General features: G+C 38.5%; 1 protein-coding gene across 2 annotated transcripts in view; it reads right to left on the bottom strand.

Annotated features, from left to right (window-relative positions):
• Window positions 1-22,198, bottom strand: part of SP3 (Sp3 transcription factor) — a 45,241-nt gene extending 23,043 nt beyond the window's left edge. The window contains exons 1-4 of one of the 2 annotated variants that reach the window (XM_020990992.2): window positions 21,536-22,198; window positions 20,796-20,938; window positions 20,246-20,359; window positions 11,298-12,672 (exon numbers count right to left, since the gene is read on the bottom strand). In XM_020990992.2, coding sequence (XP_020846651.1) covers window positions 11,298-12,672; window positions 20,246-20,359; window positions 20,796-20,938; window positions 21,536-21,542 — 1,639 coding nt within the window. In that variant the 5' untranslated portion in view covers window positions 21,543-22,198. The remainder of the gene's footprint in view (window positions 1-11,297; window positions 12,673-20,245; window positions 20,360-20,795; window positions 20,939-21,535) is intronic. The other variant, XM_078146969.1, reaches the window with a different exon arrangement.
• Between the last annotated feature and the right edge of the window lie 3,019 nt (window positions 22,199-25,217).

Raw genomic sequence — 25,217 nt, 5'->3', positions numbered from 1 at the left:
AGAACTGCCTAAGATGACTATCAGAAACCTGAAGGGCCTCTGAGTAGCAGTAATAATCAAAAGCATTTGGTACTGGTTAAAAAATAGAGAAGTTGATTATTGGGACTGATTAGGTAACATAACATCCAGTGTTTAATAAACCCAAAGACCTCCCACTACTTGGTTAAGAATGCAATACACTGGGAAAACAGGAAAGTTAATGGGCAGAAATTAGGTGAAGACCACCACCTAATATCATATACCACAAAAAGTGTCTGATAGATTCAAGACTTAACTATAAAAGGTAATATCATAAACAAAATGGAGTAGCAATGAAGGAAATAACCTTTTATAACTATGGATAGGGTACAGTTCATGTCCAAACAAGAGAGATAAGAATCATAGAAAATAAAATGGACAACTGATTACATAAAATTTAAAACTTTTTGCAAAAATAAAAAAATGTCATTAAAAATCAGAAAGGAAACAGGTATTTGGTGAAAAAATCTTTACAGAAAGTTTCTCTGATAAAGGTCTAATATAAGAAGCAGTTCTTAAAAGAATAAATATATTTTATCAACAATCATATAAAAATGCTCCAAATAACTAATAATTACAGAACTATAATTAAAGGTTCCACTTTATACTCATAAAACTGACAAAGATGCCAAAAAAGGAAAAAAGACAATTGTGCTCATTATCCTCATCTCTACTATACCACAAACCTGGACTCCACTGGAGACTCTTAGCTCTGATAAGCAAGCTTTCACCTCATCTTGTCTAGAACCAAGCCTCCATGTTTTTTCTCGGCCATCTCATCATGTTGCCTTCACTCCAGCCATCAGATTTCCCATCTCTGAGAGGTGAGTTTTTGCTTCATGTTTCCAGAACCTAGTCCATCTACCTGCCCCTTCTTCCACCTCCCCTTTACATATTGTCTTTCCCAACTAGAAAAAAAGCTCCATGAGAGCAGGTACTGTCTTGTTTGCTTATATTTATATACTCAGTGTGTAAAACAGTTCTTGGCACATAATTAAGTACTTAATAAATGCTCTATCTAGCTATGCAGAAGGTAAGGCAAACTAATGTACTGTCTGTGAAATTGTGAATTGGCCCAATCTATTTGCTATACTAAAAGATGAATTTGGAACTATGCCTCAAAAGTCACTAAACTATTATATAAATTTTTACCCAGTGACAGATACTACTGGCAGGCCTATACCTATAGCCCAAAGAGATCAAAGAAAGAAGAGCGAGCTCCTAAGCAAAAAAAATATTTAAAGCAGATCTTCTTTTGTAGTACCAAAAAACTTGAAACCAAGATGATTCCAGAGGGCTGATAATGAAGCATGCTTCCCTGCTCCTCACAGAACAGGGACAGACTCAAGGTGAGGAATGAAATAAACATTTTTAGTTAAAGTCAACCAGACTAATAATCGATTACAATCAACTATAGTCAATTTTTAGTCACAGTTAATTAAAATAAGGTCTATAGTTTTTTAAACTTAACTTTGTTTATGTCACTTCCCCTAAGTGGGGAGAAGGCAGGAGAGAAAAGGGTACTAGCAATTGTATAAACCCCCAATCCTCGAAAAGAAAACGGGGGCAATGAAGCATTTTTAAAAATGCTCAGAAGAGAACAGATGGAAGGTCAGAATGATGTCAGAAAGAAAGATAAGCCATCTTTTAAAGTTACATGCTGAATTAATTATAAACTTGAAAGGTAAACTATATGTAACAGAAATTCATAATTTCAAGTACAACCCCCCCTCTTTTTCTATTCTATTTTTATATATAGAACTGTTCGTTTTATTTGGTGGTTTTAAATTTCAAATAAAATTTTTAAAAGGAACTAAATCAATGAACAAGTGTTTATTTTTAAAAATCAAACAATAAATAGGAATTAATAGCTTAAATATGTAATATAATTTTTTAAAAATAGCAATAAATCCCTGGACACTGAGAATGGCAGATACAAAATGCAAAGATGCAAGAACTATCTGGGAAAAAATTTCAAACAGCAAAACTGGAAGAACATTCTACTAAGCAAAGTAATAGACCTTGAGGACAAAATTTAATAAAATCTGAGAATTATTAGTGTCCCAGAACAAAAAGATGAAAGAGTAAGTCTGAATACCAGATTTTCATTTAGAAAATCATGTGTCATCCCTCCCCCCCCAAAAAAACTACTTAAAAACATTAGAATTAGAGAGCTAAATGCAGATGAAAAGAATCTACAGGAAATACTGTCAGAAGAACCCCAAGTTTAATGCACCCAAAAACAGAGTAGTGAGTGAAGTTCCATATCTTCACTGTCAAATAAAGTTATCACAAGATGCCAGGAAGAAACAGTTCACTTCAGTGAAGTAAATGTTATCAGAAGAGATAATACCTATAAAGTGATTAGCACAGAACTGGTACATACTAGGAGTTATATAAATGCTAGCTATTTATTGCTGTTGCTGTTATTATTATTACTATATAGGTAGCAGACAGAATGTCAGATTTGGAAGCAGAAAAGACAAAGGTTAAAATTCTGCCTCTAATACTTACTAGTTGTAGTGTGATGGGCAATTCAGTTTCTTTATCTGTAAAATGTGATTAATAATATATTTAGTACTTACCTGACAGAGCTGTGTGAGATTCAAATGAGATGGAATATGCAAAGTGCTTTGCAAAAAACTTAAAGCAAAATATAAAAGTCAACTATTATTATTACTACCACTCCCACTCCCACCAAGGAATACTGCTTCTAAATGGGTGGGGTTAAACATTAAAAAGCAATGTTTAAAAAGGCTGTAATGTGATATGTTGAAAAGTATAATAACTAGCACCCAAGGATAACATATTCTGAAAGGTTGAGTCTAGTCTTCTTACATATATTAAAAATGATGGATCTTCAACATGATTGCTAGCTTTCAATCATTCAAGAAAGTCAAAGATGAGTAGGGTCTTTGAAATGCAAATTTACCAGGAAAAAACTCAATAAAGGTTCTCAAATTCATATAACATGAAAAATATGAGTAATGATTAACATTTATAGATTTTTTTTTAAAAAGAAAAGATTATATCATCCCCTCATCTTGTCTAATGGTATTTGAAGGAACAACATCAACAACAACAACAAAAGACAGCTATGGATGGGCTAATCCCAGGAATGGTAAACTAACAGGAAAAAAGAAGAAAGTAATACAGTGACTTTTTCTTGAAATCCAACTGCCAAAGGTAAAAGTCAATCAAACAAAGAGATAAATTGAAGGTGGGGGTTAGGGACTGAAGAGCAGGGGGAGAGATGCTTCAGAAGTAAATCAAGTCCTGTCTGAACTAAGCAAAGCAAGTTTAGACAGATTCTATCAGTAAATGTTAGAACCAAGCATTCTGAGCACAATGATAAAGGATGAGGAAGGGATCTACATCGGAGGTAAAACACTGAAAACTAATTATTTCAAGCAAAATAAGTTAAATAATTTAATAACTTATTAGGACATGATAAAGGATAAAGAAACTTAATGAGTATAACCTTGAATGTAAATGGGCTAAAATTACTCAAAAAAATCAGATACAAAATGGATTTGAAATTATAACTCAACATTTAGTGGCACTACAGAAAAAATACTTAGAAAATAAAAACAGTTAAAATGAGAGGTGAAATAAATCATGCTTCACCCATCTCCAAAAGAGCAGGAATGGTACCCATGATCTTGGGATCATACAATTGTGGACAGAAAAATTGATATTATCAAAAGAGATAAACCAGAAAATTCACAGATAACAAAACAATACCAATATTAAATATAGTATAGTATCTAAATATTTAAAAGGAAAAGCTAATTTAATTATAAAAAGACCTAAGCAAAATCTAACCTCAAAGTACCTCTTTTAGATCTTAACAGAATGAAACAAAAAGGAAATTATCAGACTAAACAGAAAGTTGGAATAAATAGATTTTCATAGATCTTTGGCAATTATTTAATTGGAACCTGGATGTACCTATTTTTCAGTCATATTTACAAAAACTGATCAATAACTAGGATATGATATTTTAAAAACTCCTTTCATCAAAGCAAAAAAGGCAGGAATATTAAGTATCCTTTTAAAATCTAAATAATAAAAAGTATAATCAATGAAAGATATGAACAAAAGATGTAGAGACTAATAAATGTAAAACATAGATAGAATAATTATATTAAAGAAGAATGATAACAAGACAGCATACATAAATTTATGAGATGCATCTAAAAGTAGTTGGGAGAAGAAAACTCTCAATAATCATGTTAACCAAAGGAAAGAAAAGACATATTAGCTTACAATTTTAAAAAAATTACAAAAATCATTAATGCCAAAACAAAGTAAAAATTTTGAAAATCAAAATGGAAAGAAAATATCAAATAGATGTACTAATAAAGAGATATCTTTTTAAAAGATCGACCAAATAAATCATTAACTGATTTTAAAAGAAAACTAAAATTATCTTGGTCAAAAATGAAAAGGGGGAGGGACCCAGACAACAAATAGAAAAATTAAGAAACAACTATACTCAGTCATATAACAATAACACGAACATCAATTAAGTATTTTGTAAATTCCTACTACATGCTGGGTTCTGGAGAGTCAAAAACAAAAGTGAGACAGTCCCTGTCCTTGAGAAGTTTACATTCTATTGAAGAACACAATGTATTCAAAGCTGAGTCAATATAGAATATTAAACCACCCCCCAAAAAAGTGATTTGGAGGAGGGACAGGGAGGTTAGTAAATGGAGGAATCAGAAAGACCATTTGAAGGAAACGGTACTTGAGCTGAGCTTTTAAGGAAGAAGCTGGAGCTCCAAGAAGCAAAAGTGAATGAAGCATTCCTAAGGGTAAGAAGATAGCCCTTTGAAAGGCACAGAAGCAGGAGGCAGAATATCATGTGTGGGCAACACCAAGGAGTCTAGTTTGACTGAAGTGTACAGCTTTATGTAATCAAGCTGGAAATGCAGGCTGGAGCTAGGTGGCAAAGGGCTTTAAATGTCAAACAGAAGAGTTTGCAGTTTATCCTAAAAGCAACAGGTATCCCATTAATCTTCTTAAGAAGAATAACATGGACAGACATGCACTTTAGGCATTTGTATGTAGGATGGATTGGAGAGAGAAAAGACTCAACTGAGAGAGATCTATTATGAAACTATTACAATAACTGAGACTAGAGATGAGGAGGACCTGGACTAGGCAGTTAAGCACTATAAATTAATTCCCAAAAAAATCTGATCCAAAAAAAGGTATGTGAATAATATCAAATATGCAAAAAATAAATAACCAGAGTACATAAACTTCTCAAAAACAAAGAAAGACTTTACTACTCCTTCTATAAGACAAACCTTGATACCCAAACTAGGGAGGACTAAAACAAGAAGAGGAATTATATGCTAATATTATTAATGAATATAGATGCAAAAACACTAAACAAAAATATGGCAAAGAGGATGAAATAATAGATCAAAAAATTATTCATTATGACCAAGTTGTATTCATATGAGAAATCTGGGCTGTATATGGGAGCCCAACATGAGGAAGATTAGCACAATTTATATTAATAACAAGTACAATTTAATAACAAGAACAATAAAAATCACAACATTATATTTACAGATACAGAAAAGGCCTTCAACAAAATACAGCACTCATTTATGTTTTAAAAAAAACTTAAAAGAATAAAAGAGCTTATGATTTAAAAAGCTAGCTAGCATTATTTCTAATGGAAAAACACTTAAAAGTTTTCTCATTAAAGAAAGAGGTAAACCAAAGATGCCCACCATCTTCGTTACTTTTTAATGTGGTACTAGGAATATACAATAAGTACACAGAAATAAAACCAAAAAAGAAAGGAAAAGACTAAGCATACACCAAGAGACACAATGAAAAGGATTTGGCATTACTAGATCTTAATTGTAAAGCAGTATTTAGAAAATTCTGGTAATACATGGAAAAAAAAAGTTGACCAACCCGCTATACTAGATAAAGGCCTAGAAGCAAATCTTTTCAGCACCCTGATGATCCCAAACTTTTTGTTTTCACAAGAGTTCATCAATACGTTCCCAATATTGCTATTTTAAATCTTGTTAAGACCAAAGGGCACTTTAAAGATGTATGATGCATATAGGCTGAGGCATGTTACCAAAGATCAAGTGAGCACAAGAAGTCATGAGGGAAGACATCATCAAAGACCAATATAAAGAAAGTAATGGGAGAGTCCAGGAGTAAGAATGAGAGGAATAAGACAATCCAAGAACTACAATGATAACCAACATTCAAAAGCAAATTCAAACAACATTAAATACTTACTGAATATAAAATACAATGCTTTATGCTGGGAAGATATAAAATTTAGATATGACAAACTATGAGGGCAAAAGGAACATGTTTTTTATCTAAATTTCCTATATTTTCTAGAGGGATAAAGTGTCCTTGCATTACAAAGAGATCAATGGATTTATGTTTGCTGCATGAATTGATAAATTCAAGGGCTGAATGGAAAGAGCAAGTAGGTTACTAAGCAGCTTAGAGAAATTAAGCTACACTAAATTTCTAACTTGGGCCACGAGTGACATGACTCATGGATTCACACAATGCTAGGAAGAGACCTTGGAGATCATCTGGTACCCACTCTTTCTTACATTTCAGATGAGCATACTGAGGCCCCAAATGTTAGCATAACTTACCTATATCATACAGCTGCTACTAAGTGGAGAGCTCATCTACAGACTTGGGCCTTTGTAATGCTAAAGTCAGTGCTCTTTCTACTAGTGCACACACTTCACTAACAAAAATAGGTACAGATTACAATAAAGAAAATGTAGATATGGTAACTTCTTATCTTTTCTGCCATTTTTTAAACTACATCATCATTATTATTATTTTACTATATATAATGTGGGTTTTATTTTAGTCAAGTGTTATAAGCTAATAGTCCAAATGATTCAATGACTTTTTAGCAGCATTACTATAGTTTTGGTAAAATTATATGTCTTCACAACCCAGCTACAGATTTCATTTTCAGAAATTACACATTATACATTTAGTATCAGTGCTTTATTATGATTTCAGATTACTTGTGTAACTGCAACAGACTTAATGCTGATCTGGTCATTTTATTTATCGAATTTCATAGATCACAGGACTCAGGGCTAGAAGATCTCTCAGAGGCCATCTCTAACCCCTTCATTTTACAGAGGGGTAAATGGAGGACCAGGGCATTAAATGATTTGCCCAAAGTAACATAAGTTTCAGAGGTGGTATCTGACTCCAAATCCTGATGCCGGAACCAGTACTTTTTCCATTTTACTTGCTAAGTCACTAGAAAGTAAATTCTCTCAACTCAACAAGTAAAAACATATTTCAGATACATTTTTCCAAAATATAATAGCAGAATAACCACTATCACTTGAAAAAACATTCAACTATTCCATTTAAATAAATGAGGAAGTTTATGTTTTATGGCTATTTTTTCACACACAAATTGAAAAACTTCAGCAAAAGTTTCTTTTATTAAAAAAAAAGTTTCTTTTATAGTCCTTGCCATGACATTTGCTTCACTAGATTACAAATCAATGGAAATGAGACAAAAATTGAACTCCAATCACATTTTTGACATGCTCAAAAAACTTTTCATTTTTGTTAATCCTCTCTCCTTGCATTTATCCAATTTGCCCTCCTCACGCCAACACACAATCCTATTAACTTATGAACTTTTTTAAAACAAAATTTAATTTAAATGACTCATGAGGTCTGTTTTTACCCACCTCCATATTATTAGGTCAATAAGCACACATCATATCATCCTATTATGCTTAACTTAGTCTACTAGATTCAGCAGTTGCCAATAGGTTGGGTAGATTTTCTAGAATCTTCCTAAATAATAAATTCAGAAGGTTCCCTGCATTCCCATATCCTCCTTGTCCTTCCCAATTAGACTAAATCTCTAATAATTCATGATTTGTTATGTGTTATTTATAAAGATTTCCCCCCAAAAAAACCCATAAGAGTTATCAAAAAAGATATTAGGAATAATTCACATTCCTTTATTTCTGAAGGCTTATCTAAAATTGACATCTTACTGGTAGGGTTTCAATTTATTTGCAAATGTTTTATCAGTCCAAATGAAATTTTTTTTAAGAAAAGTTGATTTTTATCCACCCACAAGATAAATATTTGAACACTAATAAAACACTGAATACCACTTAATTTTCAATGTCTTCTCAGGCAATTTTTTAAATATAAATTTATTTATTTGTAGTTTTCAACATTCATTTCCACAAGTTTTTGAGTTCCAAATTTTCACCCCGTCTCACCCTTCCCCCACCCCAAGATGGAATGCATTCTGAATATCCCTTCCCCTAGTGTGTCCTCTTTTCTTTCTCTCCCCCCTTCTCTTATCCCCTTCCCCTTCTATTTTCCTGTAGGGCAGGATAGACTTCTGTACCACATTTCTTTGTATTTCTTATTTCCAGCATGTGAAAACAGAAACAAACTCCACTGCATACTCTTTTAATGGCATCTAGAAGAGTTCTTTACCCTTTACTGCCATTTTTCATCAAGCTATTTAATTACCACTTAAAATAATTCTACCTTTCACTCAATTCATATACTACTTCTACTCTGAAAGCACTTTCAGTGTATTATCTGATTTTACTGAATGCCTTTAGTTCTTTTTATCAACCTAATTAGAGAACCAACATAAAGTCATAAATAAATTCTCCTGAGATGATCACCACTGATTAACTTCCTATGACAGGCTTAAAGAACTATGTATTTGAAGTTATCTGTTATTTCTTTAAAAGCCCTCTTTTAAGCAGGTACAGCTGAAATGAAGTAAAGGTATTCTGTGTAGAATAATGAACCCTAGTCCCAGTTCTTATGACACCACAGGGTGCCTGATTATCAAGAGTCTATTTCCCAAAACAAAATTAATTTAAAATTTAAAAGAGTCACCCAGCACTCTAATGGTACAGCACCACCATTAAATCGCATTACTGTCACCCTAATTCCAATAATGACTGAAAATCTTCACTGATCTGTACAAGCAGGGTATCATATTACATTATAAAACTTAAATACAAAGTGGAACAGTAGAAGCAATGAAGACTAGTATAAACATAGAACTAGACAGTAATGCTTTAGTGTTCAAAAGTACTTGGCAAAAGAACTGTTTGTCCAAATGACAGAGTAACATTGCTAATATCTAACTTTGTTTTGAGACTTCTTATTGAAAGAGAATTTCACTTCTAATATTACAACAAAGACTGAGCAACAGATGCGTCTAACAGATTTATCCTGATATGATGCCCACAATGCAAGTTCATAAGGAATTATAGATCACAAAATGTTAGAGGTGGAACAGACCTCAGAGATAATATAATCCACTCCATTTTACAGCTGAGAAAACTAAAGCTCAGCTTAGTACTAAGTAATAGAACTTAATATGGACAGTTCTCATTTTATGCAAATTTGATTCTAAATTAAGAATTCTGAAAGAAATCTACACTCAAAAAAAAAAAACACCATTAACTTTACTGTACAGTACTGTGCTCTCTCCCTTTCCCTACTCCTAACTCTTGGCCTAGAGCTCTGAGGCCTCCCACTCTCCACCCTGCTCCCTGGGGAAAAAAAATCCTAAAACCTCCCAGCGAAAGCAGAACAGAAAGATAGACAGGGAGTTTAGCTTGAGACACCCCCCCCCCAAGTAGGCCAAGAAAGGAGACCTTTGCCCTATGTAACCCATCTGTCTTTCTTCTGGCATAGGTACTGCATGTCTGTCCCTAGCCCCCAAGTGCTGTTAGTCCTATCCCATGTGTCCACAATCAGACCCCAGGTCCTTGAAACTCGCCAGCCTCCTCCCTTTACAGGCATGGTTCCCTTCCTGCCCCCGCCCCCCATTCCTCCCTTCCCCACTTTCATGGGCAAATTCGCTTTAAGTAGAGTTCTGCAGAACAATGCACTTATGTAAAGCAAGAACTGTCTGTAATCTTAAGAGTCAAAAGGATCCAACATCGTGCCCAACACACAAATCTCACCTACATCATCCCTGGTAAAATAATCAGTCTCTGCTTGAACACCTCTAGGAATAGAGAACTTGAAACCTAATAATGCAGCTAATTTTATTTTCGCATAGTTCTAATTGTTATTCATAAATCCGTGTCCCACACAACAATCTTAGGTTTTGTCTTCTGAAGCCCCAAAAATAAATCCAATCTCAACACAGCAGAAGCTGTCTTTTGCTTCTTTTTGTATCCCCAGCATTTAGCACAATGCCTGGCACAAAGCAGGCATTTAATAAATGTTTATTAAAGTATTGAATTGGATGTCCCTCTTAAATCTCATCTTCAGGCTAGAAACATCCCATTCCTTCAGCAGTTTCTCACGTGATAGGATTTTGCATCTGCTTACCATCCCAATTGCTTCAGACACACTTCAATTTATCAATATCACTTTTCTTAAAATGTGATCCAGAAATGAATATAATCCTAAAAATATGATGTGACCAGCACAGAGTACAATTAGGTATATTAAACCCTCCTTGTTCAGGGCACTAGACTTCCATTAATATAAGATTTCATCAGCTCTTTGAGCAGTCATGTATTTATTTTTAATTTATACCGAACTTGTGGTTATTACTAAAATCCTGTCTAACACATAAACTGCTCTCTAGCCATGTGTCCCCAAAATAATACTTCTACCACTGTCTTTTTAGCCTAAATGCATGACATTTATCCCTATTAATTTTACCTTGCCGAATTTAGAAGAAAGAGGCGCATATGGGAAGTGAACAGCTTGCTATGTAGTGACTGGGATAGGGTCAGAACCCAGGTGTCTCTTGACAATCATTCCTGTGTTCTTTCCCCAATACCACACTGGTTCCACAGTTATCTCTATGAAAAACAGAGTAATTCATAAAAATACCTAACCCAATTCCAAGGTATCCAATAGAAGTACAACGGAAAACAGTGAATGCTTGTCAGTCCAGATTAAATTATGGAGATAGATATAAAGCTGAAAACTACAAATGTCACTAGTTAACAGTATTAGAAAATTTCTGCAGGTAGAAAAAATTTAAAACTTTAAAAAGCATAAAGCAATCTGGAAATTATCAATTTTCCTACAAATTTATAAAAAAAAATTCACTTTTTAAAAGTCTAATAGTATTAATTAAATCAAAACAATTTTTATATAATTACAAATCGCTTGCCTCATCTAAGGCATAACATAGATATAACAAGTCTATTAATTCAAGTACTACAGTTACATTTTAAAATTATTTTGCTAAAGTGTTAAATTATACATACCTGCCGGGCTATCAGCATTCTCTCCTGAGTGTAGCTGTATGCCAGTAGAATCTATAGAATTTACTGTAACTGTCTGTAGATTTGGCAACTGACCAGTGCTTAGACTAACTGGAGTTGAAGTCAAGGCTCCACCTGCTGCAACTTGACCAAGGGTGAGAGTCTGAACAGGTGTCAAAGTTATTTGTTGGGCAGAAGTATTCTGTATTTGTAAGTTTTGCAAGTTTTGCAAGTTCTGGACCCCCTGCACTTGAAATGTCTGCCAGGTTATCTGTCCAGAAGGGGTCACTGTCTGTGCCTGAATTAAAAAGGTTCCAGGATTCAACTGCAATTGAAGATTTTGCAAGGCCTGCTGTGATATACTCTGGCCACTTGCTTGCACACCGTGGATTGTCTGGGGTGTGAGGCCTTGTACAATCTGAGCTTGACTAGTTGGCTGCTGAGACTCTTGGAGTTGTAGATGTTGTACAATAGGCTGTGCTGTAGAGACCTGAATGTTCTGAGTCTGTGTCTCATCAGAGACAGATGACTGGATATAATTTCCCTGAAGATCAGAAGAGTGCACCTGACTACCAGAAGTGGTCAAGCTATTGGTGTTCTGTGGTAATATACCTGAACTATCGATAGTAACAGGCAACTGTGATGAAGAGGATGTTGGCACAAATAAATCTGCATCAGTGTTAGTTTCACTAATTTCAGGAGAAACTCGATCTCCAGTCCTTTCTGAATTATCTGAACTATCCATAGCTTGTCCGGTGTTTATCAAATGTCCATCAGCATTAATGCCTGCAGTCATTGTCTGAGAACTGCTGGAAAGTCCCAAAGAATCTAGATCAACGCTATTGATCGGTACAAAAGTAATATTTCCTGGCAAACCAAGAGGCACGTTAGCAACTACCTGGGTTTGTCCAGGAAAAGATGAACCACCAATTGTAACTCCCTGAACCTGGACTTGTCCAGTCTGTGATAAAATATTCTGAATATTAGAAGATGGTGCTCCAGAAGCAAGTAATGTTTGATTAGAGCCAGGAATGATCTGAATTTGACCACTTTCTTGATTTATACTCCCATTATCTGACGAGCCTGTGAAACCAATTTGGACCTGTTGACCATCTGTTGTTTGAATCTGAGGTATGACTTGATACTGAACACTGGACACTGTACCATTAGATGAATCTGATCCTGATGCAACTGAAAATATTTGCTGGTTCTGCAGACTCTGAAGGGGAAGGACATATTGCCCACTTGAAGTTACTGTAGTAGTACCTGGAATTTGTACTATATTACCAGCTTCATCCTTTATATTGGAGGATGTTGCAGGCAAAACCTCCCATCTGTTTGGAGTTTCTCCTAGTTGTACAGAAGTCAAGTCACCTGTCTGGACCCAAAAAAAAAAAGTTATTTGACATTTTTAATCAAATAACCTACACAATACTCTATAAAACATTTGCAGTAACTTTACTACTTGACATTAAAATTATTATACCATTACCACAATAGAACCTACAATCAATTGCAGTAATGTGTGAACTATATTAATTGTCACTATCAGAGATGTTAATAAAGCCAAGGTCATGGGCTTAATTCTCACAAATATAACAACATGGAAAAAAAATTGTCCCACAAACTGATCTCCTACCCCGAGTCTATGTTATCACATGCCACTGATCAAAAGAGGGGTTGCAAAGATAATTCAACACAAACCTATCATCACTATTGGAAAAAAAATTCATAATACATATCTCACTAATGACATCAGTAGTTATTACCTTTCCTCTGTTGATTATTTCCCATTTATACTGTATATAGGTTGCTTGACTATAGTTTATATGTTGCCTCCTCTATTAAATAGCTCCTGAAGGTCAGGGACTGTCTTTTGACCTTCTTTGTATGTCCAAACTTAGCACAGCGCCTAGAACATAGTAGGCATTTAATAAATGCTCACCAACTGACTTTTTCTTTGAAAATGTAATACATTATAAGTACTATTGCAATTTTACCTTCAAGTCTATCAGTTGCTTAAATTATAAATAAAATCTGTACACTAATGCTATTAATTTCAAATTCAAAGATAAAAGTTCATTTTACATTACCACACTTCTAGAGTAGTATTTCCTAAACTAACTGGCCAGACACCTTAGGTTTTGAAATACACTGAACAAGTCCATAAATCATGGGGGGAGGACCTAAAATAAACCCAGGAGAGAAAGGCTGGGAAAATTTTGGAGGAAAATAAGAAAATTAAACCTATTTTCATGCCACAAAACATATACACACACCCTTGCAATGTGCAGTATAAAATTTCATACTGAATGAGGGAATAGTATCAATGGCATCAAAATTCTCTCACAGGTCCCCAAATTATATTGTGTGATTCAAGAAGTTCTATAAAACAATTTGTGTTATGCTGTTCTAGAGTAAATTCATACTTAACTCCTCTTCTAGTAATCCATTAAAATGGTCTCTTTTCCACTGAGCTTTCAAATAAAGGAGTATAAGTGACCTGCAACTACTCCATTTAATTAATAACAAAGGTTACTGTATAGTTGTCACATCTCCCCAAAGGGTTTCCATAGAAGCTGAGGGAATATGGGGAACATGGCTACTGCTTAACAAAAAAACCTGTTCTTCAAAATAAGAAGCAGGCTGAGGCAGCTAGGTGGCACAGTGAATAGAGCATCGGCCCCTGAAGTCAGGAGGACCTGAGTACAAATCCGACCTCAGACACATAACACTCACTAGGTGTATGTCTGTGGGCAAGTCACTTAACCCCAATTGCCTCACCCCTCCAAAAAAAAAAGACAAAATAAAAAGCAGGCTACAGCAGATTACCAACTACACGTAATAAAACCAGTGATCTGCAACATCACAAAAATCTGAGCTCTTGCTCCCATATTTCTTCCCAAAAAAGTCAGAGTTTAAAAAGCAGGGTTGGTGACAAAAATGCAAACAAGGCCTAAATACCACAAAGGAAGACACCTCCTTGCCCTGAAAACTATGTAGTCAAGTCCTTGAGGAAGAGTACTGCTTGAGAGCATATACACAGATTGATACTTAGCTAAACTCCTCCCCATCCACAATTGTGTCCTCACTCCCCATACCCTAGCTGTCAGAAACAGCCACACGTGTTCTACAACTTCTTGTAAAATTAAAATAAGGGAATTGAATTTGCATCCATTCAGTTTTCCCAACACAAACTACCTGATGACTTTTAGCAAAAAGGTCATAGAAACCATGTTTAGCACATTTCTTAAAACCAATATGAATATCTTTGTGGTTGGGATAAGGGGATCCAAAATTTTCTACTTCATCATACATATTTTTCAATGATCTTTTAAATTCAATTCAAACAAACATTTATTGAATACTCCACTCAAAATATTATGTAAGTACTGGAGGAGTACCAAGCTCAGATTAAGATAAGGCATCTTTGCCTGCATGGCTCTCATAGTCTAGCAAGGGTTATGACACATGAATATTATGTAAAAAATATATATAAGTCTATCAAATATGTAAATGAGATGTAAACAAAAAATATAAACCTTTAGACAATTAAAATACCTTCTATCTGACATCTAAATGGCAATTGACTTACCTTTACCCTTTTCCAAATGCTACAGTAGCAATCCAAGTTTACATTTCATTATCTTTATGTTTTAAATAAACTTAAAGATATTTAAATCTTTAAGGAAATATCCTCATAGAACGTTAAATTTCAATCCAAGTGTTCCAAGTTTACCCTAGCTTACTGTTAAAAGAAATTTATTTACAATTTTAAGAATTTATTATGGGTGTCAATATTTCTATTAAAAGCAAGGTGAGGGGCAGCTAGGTGGCGCAGTGGATAGAGCACCAGTCCTGGATTTGGGTGGACCCGAGTTCGTATCTGATCTCAGACACATTAACACTTACTAGCTGTGTGACCCTGGGCAAGTCACTTAACCCCACTGCCTAAGCGGAAAAAAAGAAAAAAGAAAAAAAGGCAAGGTGATTTTAAATACTGATTATGAAATCTTCCCTTTTCTTCTTTTTCAGCGAGGGAAGATATTTAAAAGTAGACACCCTTATTGGAAGAATGTACTCCTTTTTACAGATCTACCACCTTCTTATAAACACAAATAATCCAATCCTATCCTGTACCAACTTACACAACTAACAACCTACAACCTTTTGATGAAAAAGAGGTTTCTTTAAAACAAAATCAATTGTCACATTTGAAAATTTGATCCAGACAGACCACAGTCCCCTCATCTTCACACTATGTATTTATTTCCTAGTGAAGCTATCTCAGCTTCTATTATTATTTACTCATACTGAACTTAACACTTCACTAAAAGCCTCAGAGGAAATACTGTCTAACCATGCCTTCTCAATCTAGTAAAGCTTATTTTTCTGAACCCAAATATACAATTTTACATTTATTTGTTAGTTCAGCTGTTTTAGACTCAGACTAAAAGAAAAAAATTCTAAATCAACTCAGTGCAGTGAATAGAATAGACTTGGAGTCAATAATACCTGGGTCCTAATCTCCTCAAACACTTACTAACCTATGCAACTCTGGGCAACAGCTTACATCTCTAAACCTCGATTTCTTTACCTATAAAATGGGGTTAAACCACACTCATCTCAGAGCTGTAAAAATGAAGTACTGTTAGTTTCCTTTCAGGATACTTCACAATGAATTCTCTTTTCAAAGCAATTGTATAGTTTTGTTATCTAAAGCATTTTAAAAAGGAATCTTCTTAGAAGCATACCTCTAAAGGTAATAATATACTGCTAGTACCTTAACCATGTACAGATCACTTAACCTCTATATACCTCAAGCCCTAGGAATTCACTTAAGTCATAGCCTAGATATAGGGAGTGTTATTGCTCCAAGAATTCCTTTCTCTGGTGGATACTGAAGACAACACAATGCATTTGAGTAGCAAAAGAAGTTACAAAAATCCTTGTGTGTGTAATGCTTTATAAACTGACAGAAATATCATAAGAAACAAGCAAAATAAAAAGAAACGGAGGAAGGTTCAAAAATGCACAGGCAAAAGAAGGGATAGTAGTTTTTCAGTTTGCTTTTAAAGGAAGCATTTTGTGCTCCACAAGCACAAAATGTACTTGCTGGTCAACCAAACCACCAATTTTAAGGCCTGAAAGGGAAAAGCTGTCACATGTTCTCCCAGCTAGTTTTGTGTTAATGACGTAAGAAATTTTAAATGAAATCTATATTGGAAGATGCCATTTCTCAAAACTGGTTCTTCTGAAATACCATCAATTCATAGCACCCTAAATAAGGAATCCATCTTTCCACAATACATAAATACTCAGCCAGCCACCCATTGCTTAGGACAGCCCAGAGGTGGCACCAACGTTAGGTTGGTTGCTATGGCAATTCATTGCAGCTGCATTTTCCAGAGCAACCAGGCATTAAAATATGGGATGGGGGATGGATTTTCTCCCTGCAGACAAGAGAATTCATAGACTACCTGTAAATAAGTAAGGATTCACAATACTCCTGGAATATTTACACTATCTATTAGGGAATCACTGCTTTAACTTCTCTGTCCATTCAAACTGTTTAAGATAAGTTGCTAAGAACAAGAAAAAAGGAGTTGAATTAGATATGAAAACCTATGTTAGGTCAGCAGGATGTGATGGAGGAGAGATATTTTTTCCTCATCCAACTACAAATCTTAGAAATTCGTTCAAAAATTCTCTGGCTTCTTTCAAGATAAATGCCACCTTGTATAGGAAGCCTTCCCAGTTCTACCAGAAAGATTACTTTCTTTACTCTGTATATATCTAGTATGTGATATTAATTTAAACGTTGTCTCCATCAGAATGTAAACTCCTTGGGGTCAGTGACTATTTTAGTGTTTCTGCTTTTTTGCAGCCAAACCTTTAGCACAGTCCCTGGCACAGAATAATAAGCACTTAATGTTTGTTGATTTATTGGATTCTGAGTGACCATATTATTAATGATTAGAGTATACAAATGCTTAGTTTAATATGACTTATAATAATTAGATAATAAAATCATCATTCTTTAACAGGATACTGCTTGAGCTCTCCTCTTACAAGAGCTAATCTAAAAAAGTACCTTTAGTCAACTTTCACTCAAAAAACCACTCATTAAGAACTAAATTCTGTGCTAACAATGCAATATTAAATTAGGAACTTTCATCTACATATCAGGCAATCTTTCATAATATTTACTTGTTCATAGTAATGTACATTTATGGAGTACAGGTAATGTTAAACAAACTAATAGCCCCAAATTTCACATTTATGCAATTTGTGTAAATTAACACTGCTATGAATAGGGTATCGTTTTAACTTCCAGATTTCTACCCTTTTAATAAAGGCTTCAAATGAAGTACCAAAGTAAAGATAAAAGTGCACCAAATTCTTGCTATAACAGTGTCTTTGAGACTTGTCCACCCCATGGTTTAGGTCACTTTTACAAGGAGCAATGGATTCTCAGTGAGACAACCTGAGTTCTTATCCCAGCTCTACCACTTAGCACCTTATGACTTTGGGTAGTTACTTACCCCCTCCCTGAGTCTTAGTTTAGTCACATTCTAGAAAATGAGGTAAAAGACTTCCAAGGATTTCCAAGGCCCTATTTCTACATCTATGATCCTATCAATATTTTCCTGTACAGAATTTACAAGTAATTAAGCCCTTAGGAGATCCAAAGACCCAAGTTACACTGAACTTCACAAAACTGCAGAAGCACACCTCCACTTTAGCCATCTGGCTTTTCAATTGCCTTTTTTTTTTTCAAAATTTTAAATACCAAATCTAGCATAAAATTAAATTATGCACATGGGTATATAATGTATATTAAAATAAGCTATGTACCTTTCATACTAATAAAAATTAATTTTCAAAGTACTTAGACAATAAAAATGTTCAACGAAAAATATATCTGTCCATGGGACCAAAGCCTCTTATTTTCTATGACAAAAAGTCTGAAATCCATTTCTGAACTAGAAAAGTATTTTCCTGAAGCTAATATTCAAACTAGTCTTAAATTTTACTCAAAATAAAACTTTTATGCACATGTGCCAAAAACTACTCTTACTTCTTTCTGTCTGTCTTATGTTCACCTGGCGGGAAGTTTTGTTTAGTGCTATGAAGGAGACCAAGGGAGGAGCTAAAAGACTTAAAGGAGAGAGGTAATAACTCAGCTTCTTCCCTGCCACAACTGGCTGACAGGCACCCTTCTACTGGTATGGCTGACATACATCTATGTTTACACATACTTCCTCCTATTCCTCCCAACCCCCCATTGTGAACTGATTACTAAACTCACTAAGTTTCAGCCAAAAAAAGATTTGTGTTCTACTCGAAACAGATAAAAATTAAGTGAATAAAAGAAGAATCTACTTCACAATTTCACTTCTGTTAGCCTTTGGACCATTTTTGTGCCATTTGGAGAGGGATGGTAAAATAGAACGAAGTTACTGATAATTAGAAATTGATCAAGACAAGACTATCAATATTTAACTTACATACAACAGCTATGTCTTCTACATCGTTTTTTGCTAGAATTTATCTAATATTGTTCTTGTCATAAAAAACCCCTTAAATTACAATTTTAGCACAATAAAATGAAGTTGGTTTTTTAAAAAGAACAATGGAATCCTTTGTTTCACTTTGGCAAAGTATTTCAAATCTCTCTGGTATACAGCATTACACATTTCTACCACAAAAACTATTTAACAATCAGAAGTCTTAAGCTCAACTTGAAAATCTACAAAGGTCATTTAAGTATAAACATGGAAGAAGAATAAGTATTTATTGGCAAAGTGGATAATCAAAATATCTTAAATATGGGAATAAGCTCACTGCCACACTTACTATAACCAAAGAACGATTTTGGATGAGACTAGTATTTTAATAAGTGGAATATGCTGAAGTTACTAGAGTAGCAACATTGATTCTAGGGCTGTAACTCAAAAACTACATTCCTGAAGTTCAAAACTAAAGTGCTCCCAAAATTGTTTCCAGGTAATTTGCAATGGACCTTCATTTTAAACTCACCAGTTTTCACATTTCCTCCCAAACACTCCCAAAATACTATAAAACCATTACAATAGTACAACCAAGTCTGTCAAACTGGCAGTCCTAATTATCCTAAACAATGATCAATGTAAGCCCAGGTTTGGACATGTGATTTGTTTGGGCAGACAAAATCATAGGCATACGTTAACATGCACAGAAATAAAAATTCTCAAATATAACACTTGGTTTTTATTGTTGGTATTTACATTAAATCGTTAAAGACAAATAAATCCTCTTCAGTAAGTTGATGTTTAAATTTCATCATTCCTTCAGACGTGAACATCCATTTATGTGGCAGTTATGCAAATGGTAGAACTGAACAATGTGCTTGATCACCAAATAGCAATCTGCATTATGTCTACAGGGCAAAACATGTCTAAACGTTCACAAAGAGGAAGCCTTAACTTTCTCTATGATTTCTAAATTAAGACTGTGAAATTGACCAAACCTCCAGCAGGAAAAGCTCTACACGCTAAAATACTAGTGCACAACAAAGCCTGGGGTCGGGCCGACAAATGCATCAGAAAACGCGTTCGGCGGTGGAGTTTGCAGCACTGCGAGGAACTGCTCCAACATCCATTTTGGAGTGAGTGCTCTTCCCCACCCGCCTTTCCCGGCTTCATTTTGTGGAGCATTCTCAGCGAGGTGCCGCAGTGACAATGGAGAGGGAAGCCTAGGCTGGCTCCTGATTTAAGCAGAGAGAGAGGGAGGAAAGGAAACACAACGGCTCCCGCCCCTGCCTTGCCCAGCTCCCTATTTCTGCACGAAAACGCGGGGACGGCGGGCAGGCCGGGCGGGTGGGCGGGGGGGGTCCCCGGGCAGGCCGGGGCGGGGAGGGGGGGCGGGCTGGGGAGGGGGAGGGGCAGGGTCGAGCGCGCCCGACTTACCGCCCCGGCGGGGTGATTCCCGGCGGCGGCCGGCTCCTCCTCGTCGTCGGGCAATGGCGGCCCTATCTTGCTGCAGGTAGCGGCCAGCAGAGCGAGCGGTGACGGCTGAGTGTCCTACCCCCAATGGGCGGGTTCAGAAAGGAGAAAGGAGGGGAGGGGGTGGCGGTTACAGCCGAGCGCGGCTCACACAGGAAGTGCAACTCCTTCCCTCCAGCGGCCGCCCGCCCTCTCGCTCTCGCTCTCGCTCTCGGCGCGCACACACCCCACCAGCTGCGAGTTGCGCGCCCGGGCCTCTACCTTCCGCCCGCCTGGAACCCCCCGGGAGGGCACCGCGGGGAGGGGGAGGGGGAGCGCGAGCGAGGGCGCGGGGGGAGGGGGCCTGGGCGCGTCGGCGCCTCGGGCGGGCCAGCTCCTCGGGGCGGGGGCGGGGGCACGGGAGGGGAGGGGAAGGGAGGGAGGAGGAGAAGAAAGGAGGGGAGGGGAGAGGCAAGGGGAGGAGAAAGAGTGCGAGGGGGAGTTTGGGTATGGGCCGGAGGAGCTCCTTCCTTACCTGGGCCGCCGCCGCTGCCGCCGCCGCCGCCGCGCCGTTTCCGTGCTGCAGATACTCGCCGTGGCCGCCGCCGCCGCCGCCGCCGCCGCCACTGTCCACGTCTAAGGCAGCCATTTCCTCTTGTTTCACAGGCTTTTCGGGAGCTGTAGGCGCCGCGGGGGGGCCGAGGGGGAGGGGAAGGAGGGAGGGGCCGGGCGGTGAGAGCTAGAAATTACTATAGAAAGCCCAGACTGAAAATTTCTCCCCTCCCCCTCCCCTCTCTCCTTCTCCCCCACCCCCCGGGCTGGTGGCTCGCTCGCTCCCCCCTCCTCCTCCTCTTTCCCCCGCCCGCCACGGCTGCCTGTAACCCTCCTCCTCCTCCTCTTTTCCTCCTCCTCCTCCCCGCGCTGCCCCTGCCCCCTCTCCTCTCCTCTCCTCCCCTTTCCCTCCTCGCCGCTCTCACTCGCGCTCTCTCCTCTCGCACGGTCGGTCATCCACACGCACACCGGAGGGATGCGCTCCCAGCGGGACTCGGGGCCCAGGCTTGGGACGGCGCTTCGGGGGTTGGGGGGGGCACGGGATTCCTAGGAGCGGACGGTGGCAGGGGAAAGGAGAAAGCAGGGAGGGAGGCTGTGCCCCTTCCCCGCCCCGCACACACTCACACTTCCCAGCCTCACACACACTCGGAGGAGGCGGCGGCGGCGGCCCCGGGGTGGTTGGGACTGGCTGCGGGGAGTGCTCTCTCACTCTCCTTTACGTACCGGTCATAGTGTGTTTAGGGCACCTCAGGCGGGACTCCCCGCCGCCTTACACATGGTGAGGAGCGGTGGCGGCGGCGGCGGGAGAGGATGCGGGAAGCGACGGCGGACACGGCCGGAGCGGTCCGGGGGATTTTTTTTCCTATTTTGATTGACTGTGCGGGAAACACAAAAGGTGGAGCCTCTAGCCCGAAAGGGGGGAAGAGGGTGACAGCCCGCCCGGAAGTCCCGCCCCTCTTGTCCCCGTTCATTCGCCGTTACGCTCCCCGCCGGATGCTCTCATTGGTTGGGAAGCCCGTCGCTCGCTCGCCCAGGGGCCTCGCTTCCTGTTTGCCCCCCCGGGTGGAAGGGAAGAGACAATGAGCGGCCACGGCGGCGTCGGTGCCCGAGCGCGGCTTTTGCTCGCCCGTTACCCCGCTGTGCCTGCCTTGCTTGCCGGCTGCCGCTCCCCAGTCCGAGGTCCAGGCCTCTCCCGCCTCGCTGGCGCTCGGGAGCCGTCGTGCAGGCCCCGCCAAGCGCCAGCGTTAGGGAGGAGGGGTGGGCTGAAGAGGAAATCCGTCCCCTGTGGCTTGGGCTCCCGCTCGGCGATTCCTCCATCCTGGCCGCGGCCGGATCTCCCCTGGGCCTCGCTTAGCTCGAGACTCCGCTGCTCCTCTGCCAAGAGGCCGTGGCTGAGCCCCGGGGCTGCTGCCGCCGCCGCCGCCTTCGTCGCCGCCGCCGCTGCTGCTGCTGAGCAAACCAGACCCGCCCCACGAGCCCGGGGGGAGGGCGCTGGTATTGGGGGAGACACCCCCTCCGAGGCTGGAGGAGGATTTCCTCGCTCTCCTCGCCCTCACTCGCTCTTGCTCTCCTTTTCTCTTAAAGCCACTGGGTTTTTCATCCTTTTCAGGCTTTGCCGCCTCTTGCCAGGCAGGGGTGGAAACACGAAGAATTCTCAATCTTCACACCCAGCTATGGGCGAAGAGTTACAGCTCGCCTAAGGCACCAAAACCCTTAGGAGCTACTTAATTTAAATATCTGTTTATGCATGTATGTATCCACGTGTGCCTGTCCATATATACTATATGTCACAAGTTGAGGTAGAATTGTAGAATAGAAGCACATTTTTATTATTTTCCATGAACTTGCATTTTCCCAAGCTTCTTAATCGCCCTTGGTCCTGAGCCAAATACTTTTTAAAAATAAGTTTATCATCCAATAGTCAATGTTTCAAAGGTAGTAGTAGAGGATTTTCTTTCTTGGAGCATTTTAAATTTTATGTTTTAATTTACATTCTTACTTCATTTATTGGGCCAGCTTTAGATTACTTGAATTCTTTGTATCTTATTCAGTCACCGGAGAAGAAAAAGTACTGGATTTGTTTGCCAATTGGAAGAAATGTCTCTGCCTACGACTTCCAGATTTGGTTGCCAAAAAGGCAGTTTAGAGCAAGAGGTGAAAATGCTGTCCATAACACCCCACCTCTGTATTTTTTCAAAAAAGCACTAAAGCTTTCTTGCTTCATCTAAATAAATTCTTCCAGGCTGTGAAAGCCCCAGAACCATTAGCACTGGATGCAGGATAGCAAAAATCTCCTCTTTGCCTGGTGAAAGAGCCTTCTTGAATTTATATCTCGATGCTAAATCACCTGTCTTGTAATCACCAAGGGAGTACTTTTTAACTTTTTGGCTTTTGGTTGCATTAAACCTGGAACTGATAGGAAGTTGATTCCTAAAAACAATGAATATACAGAAATGATAACTTGAAATTTGAGTTCCCTGGGTGGAGTTGATCTCTGCACAAATGGATATCTCCTTTGGTTTCATTTTCATGTAGTGGAAATTAGAGATATTTATGCTTTGAACAGAAGTGGTACAGTAAATGTACAATATGTACATAAAAACTGATTCCTTCAATTATTTGATGGCCTCCCCAGAAATCATTTTGTATTTACATATCTTTATGCAAGCTGTCCCTTTCTTCTCCCACCAAGTAGAATGTAAACTTGAAGACATTCTTTTTTGTAGCCCAGGTGCCTTAGCATTTGCTTGACACATAATAGACAACAAATGCTTGTTCTGCTGAATTTAACATATCCTTGCAGTTTCTCTAATGCAGCCCAAACAGCTGACCTCCAGGCTGAGTTCATTGTTCTGCACTGAGAGTCCAGGGTATTTGTATTGATGCACTAACTCAATGGGTATAGCTGGCTAAGATAGATAGTCTAGTGCCTGGGCCTGGTGTCAGGAAGACCAGACTTCAAATACCCAAATACATTTATTAACTGTACAGTCTGGGGCAAATTACTTAACCTCTCCCAGCCTCAAGTTTCCTAATCTATAAAAATGAGGGTGTTGAATTTGAGTGTCTCCATGGTCTCTTCCAACTCTCAAGTCTGTTGATAGAATCCTAAAAAATTATTCCCAGCCCCAATATCATAACTTATAGGCCCCACTGAATAGCAGGCCCACTGCCCCTACCTAGCCACTGCTCTCCCCCACACATGATATCCTAACTTCTTCATATATGCCTCACTGCTCACACAGATGTGTCCATGAACTCATATTTCTAACAAACAGCAGGCATGTCCACATGATGGGAACCCAGCCACTACCCCCGGACCCATTCCTCATATTTCCCATAGAAACAGCAGGTGTGTCCGTGCACTCCACCACAGCAACATCCATCTAGTCTCAGAAAGGACCACAATACTCAGCCAATCAGAAAGCAGCACCACCAGGATGTCCAAGCAGGGTGTGGACCCCAAAACAATAGAAGGGACCTAAGCAGGTGCCTTTGCAGTAATAGCAAAAGGTGCCCTTTAGGCGAACTTGTGATTTAGAGAGGTTTATTATATCATTGTACATTACCCCTCCCCCCATGGGTTTTTCTGTATGCATTGTGGGAAATTACATATACAGTTCCACTGAGACTGGGACCCCCCTCCCCTATTAGCTAATCCCTTAAACCCCTCCTGCCTTTTTAATGTTCATAGTTATGTAATTGCATCTTAACCCCATAAAAATCTGTCTTGCTTTCACTAGAGTTGTTGGTTCCTCTTGAACTTAGCTCACTTCATGAGAGGTATCAATCTCAATAAATGCCTATACTTGGATTAGAGGTGGTCTGACTGAATTCTTTGAGAAGGTTCAGAGACATCGTGAAACTGTAACACTGATCCCTCTACTTTCATGTCATGGTCTGGTCTTATGCCATGCTTTGAAAATCAGTGAAATAGAATATCTTTATTTTCCTAGAAAATCAAAGTAATTATTATCTAGGGAAGGAAAATGGCCTTAAGTATTTTAGAACCCTAGTCAAATCTTAGCAAGTGGTTTAAACAAAACTGCTTTGTTTTCTTAGTGTCAACTTTTCAATAACAGTTGCTACAATATAGAAGAAGTAAGAGTAGCAGTTATTTAACATTAAGGGATGCTCTGTGCTAATTACTGTTAGAATTGCAGAGATAAGAGCCTTGCTTGCTCTCTTTTTGTCCTCCTGGCTTGGAATGTGAACTTAGTTTTCATCTTCCTTTTCTCTCCCACAATACAATTAGTCACAAAGTGATGGTGCCCCTTCAACAAACTATCCAAGATCAACCCTTTTTCTCAATGTGCTAATAGCTTAAAGTCTTGGTTGTCTATTTAGACTCTTGTTTACCTCATCTACTTCCATGGCCTCAATTATCACCTCAATTCATATGACT

Source organism: Phascolarctos cinereus, unplaced genomic scaffold (assembly GCF_003287225.1).
Source record: "Phascolarctos cinereus isolate Bilbo 61053 unplaced genomic scaffold, phaCin_HiC Scaffold_726;HRSCAF=1367, whole genome shotgun sequence".
In the NCBI taxonomy this organism is placed as follows: domain Eukaryota; kingdom Metazoa; phylum Chordata; class Mammalia; order Diprotodontia; family Phascolarctidae; genus Phascolarctos; species Phascolarctos cinereus.
This window is presented reverse-complemented; position numbering and strand designations above follow the sequence as displayed.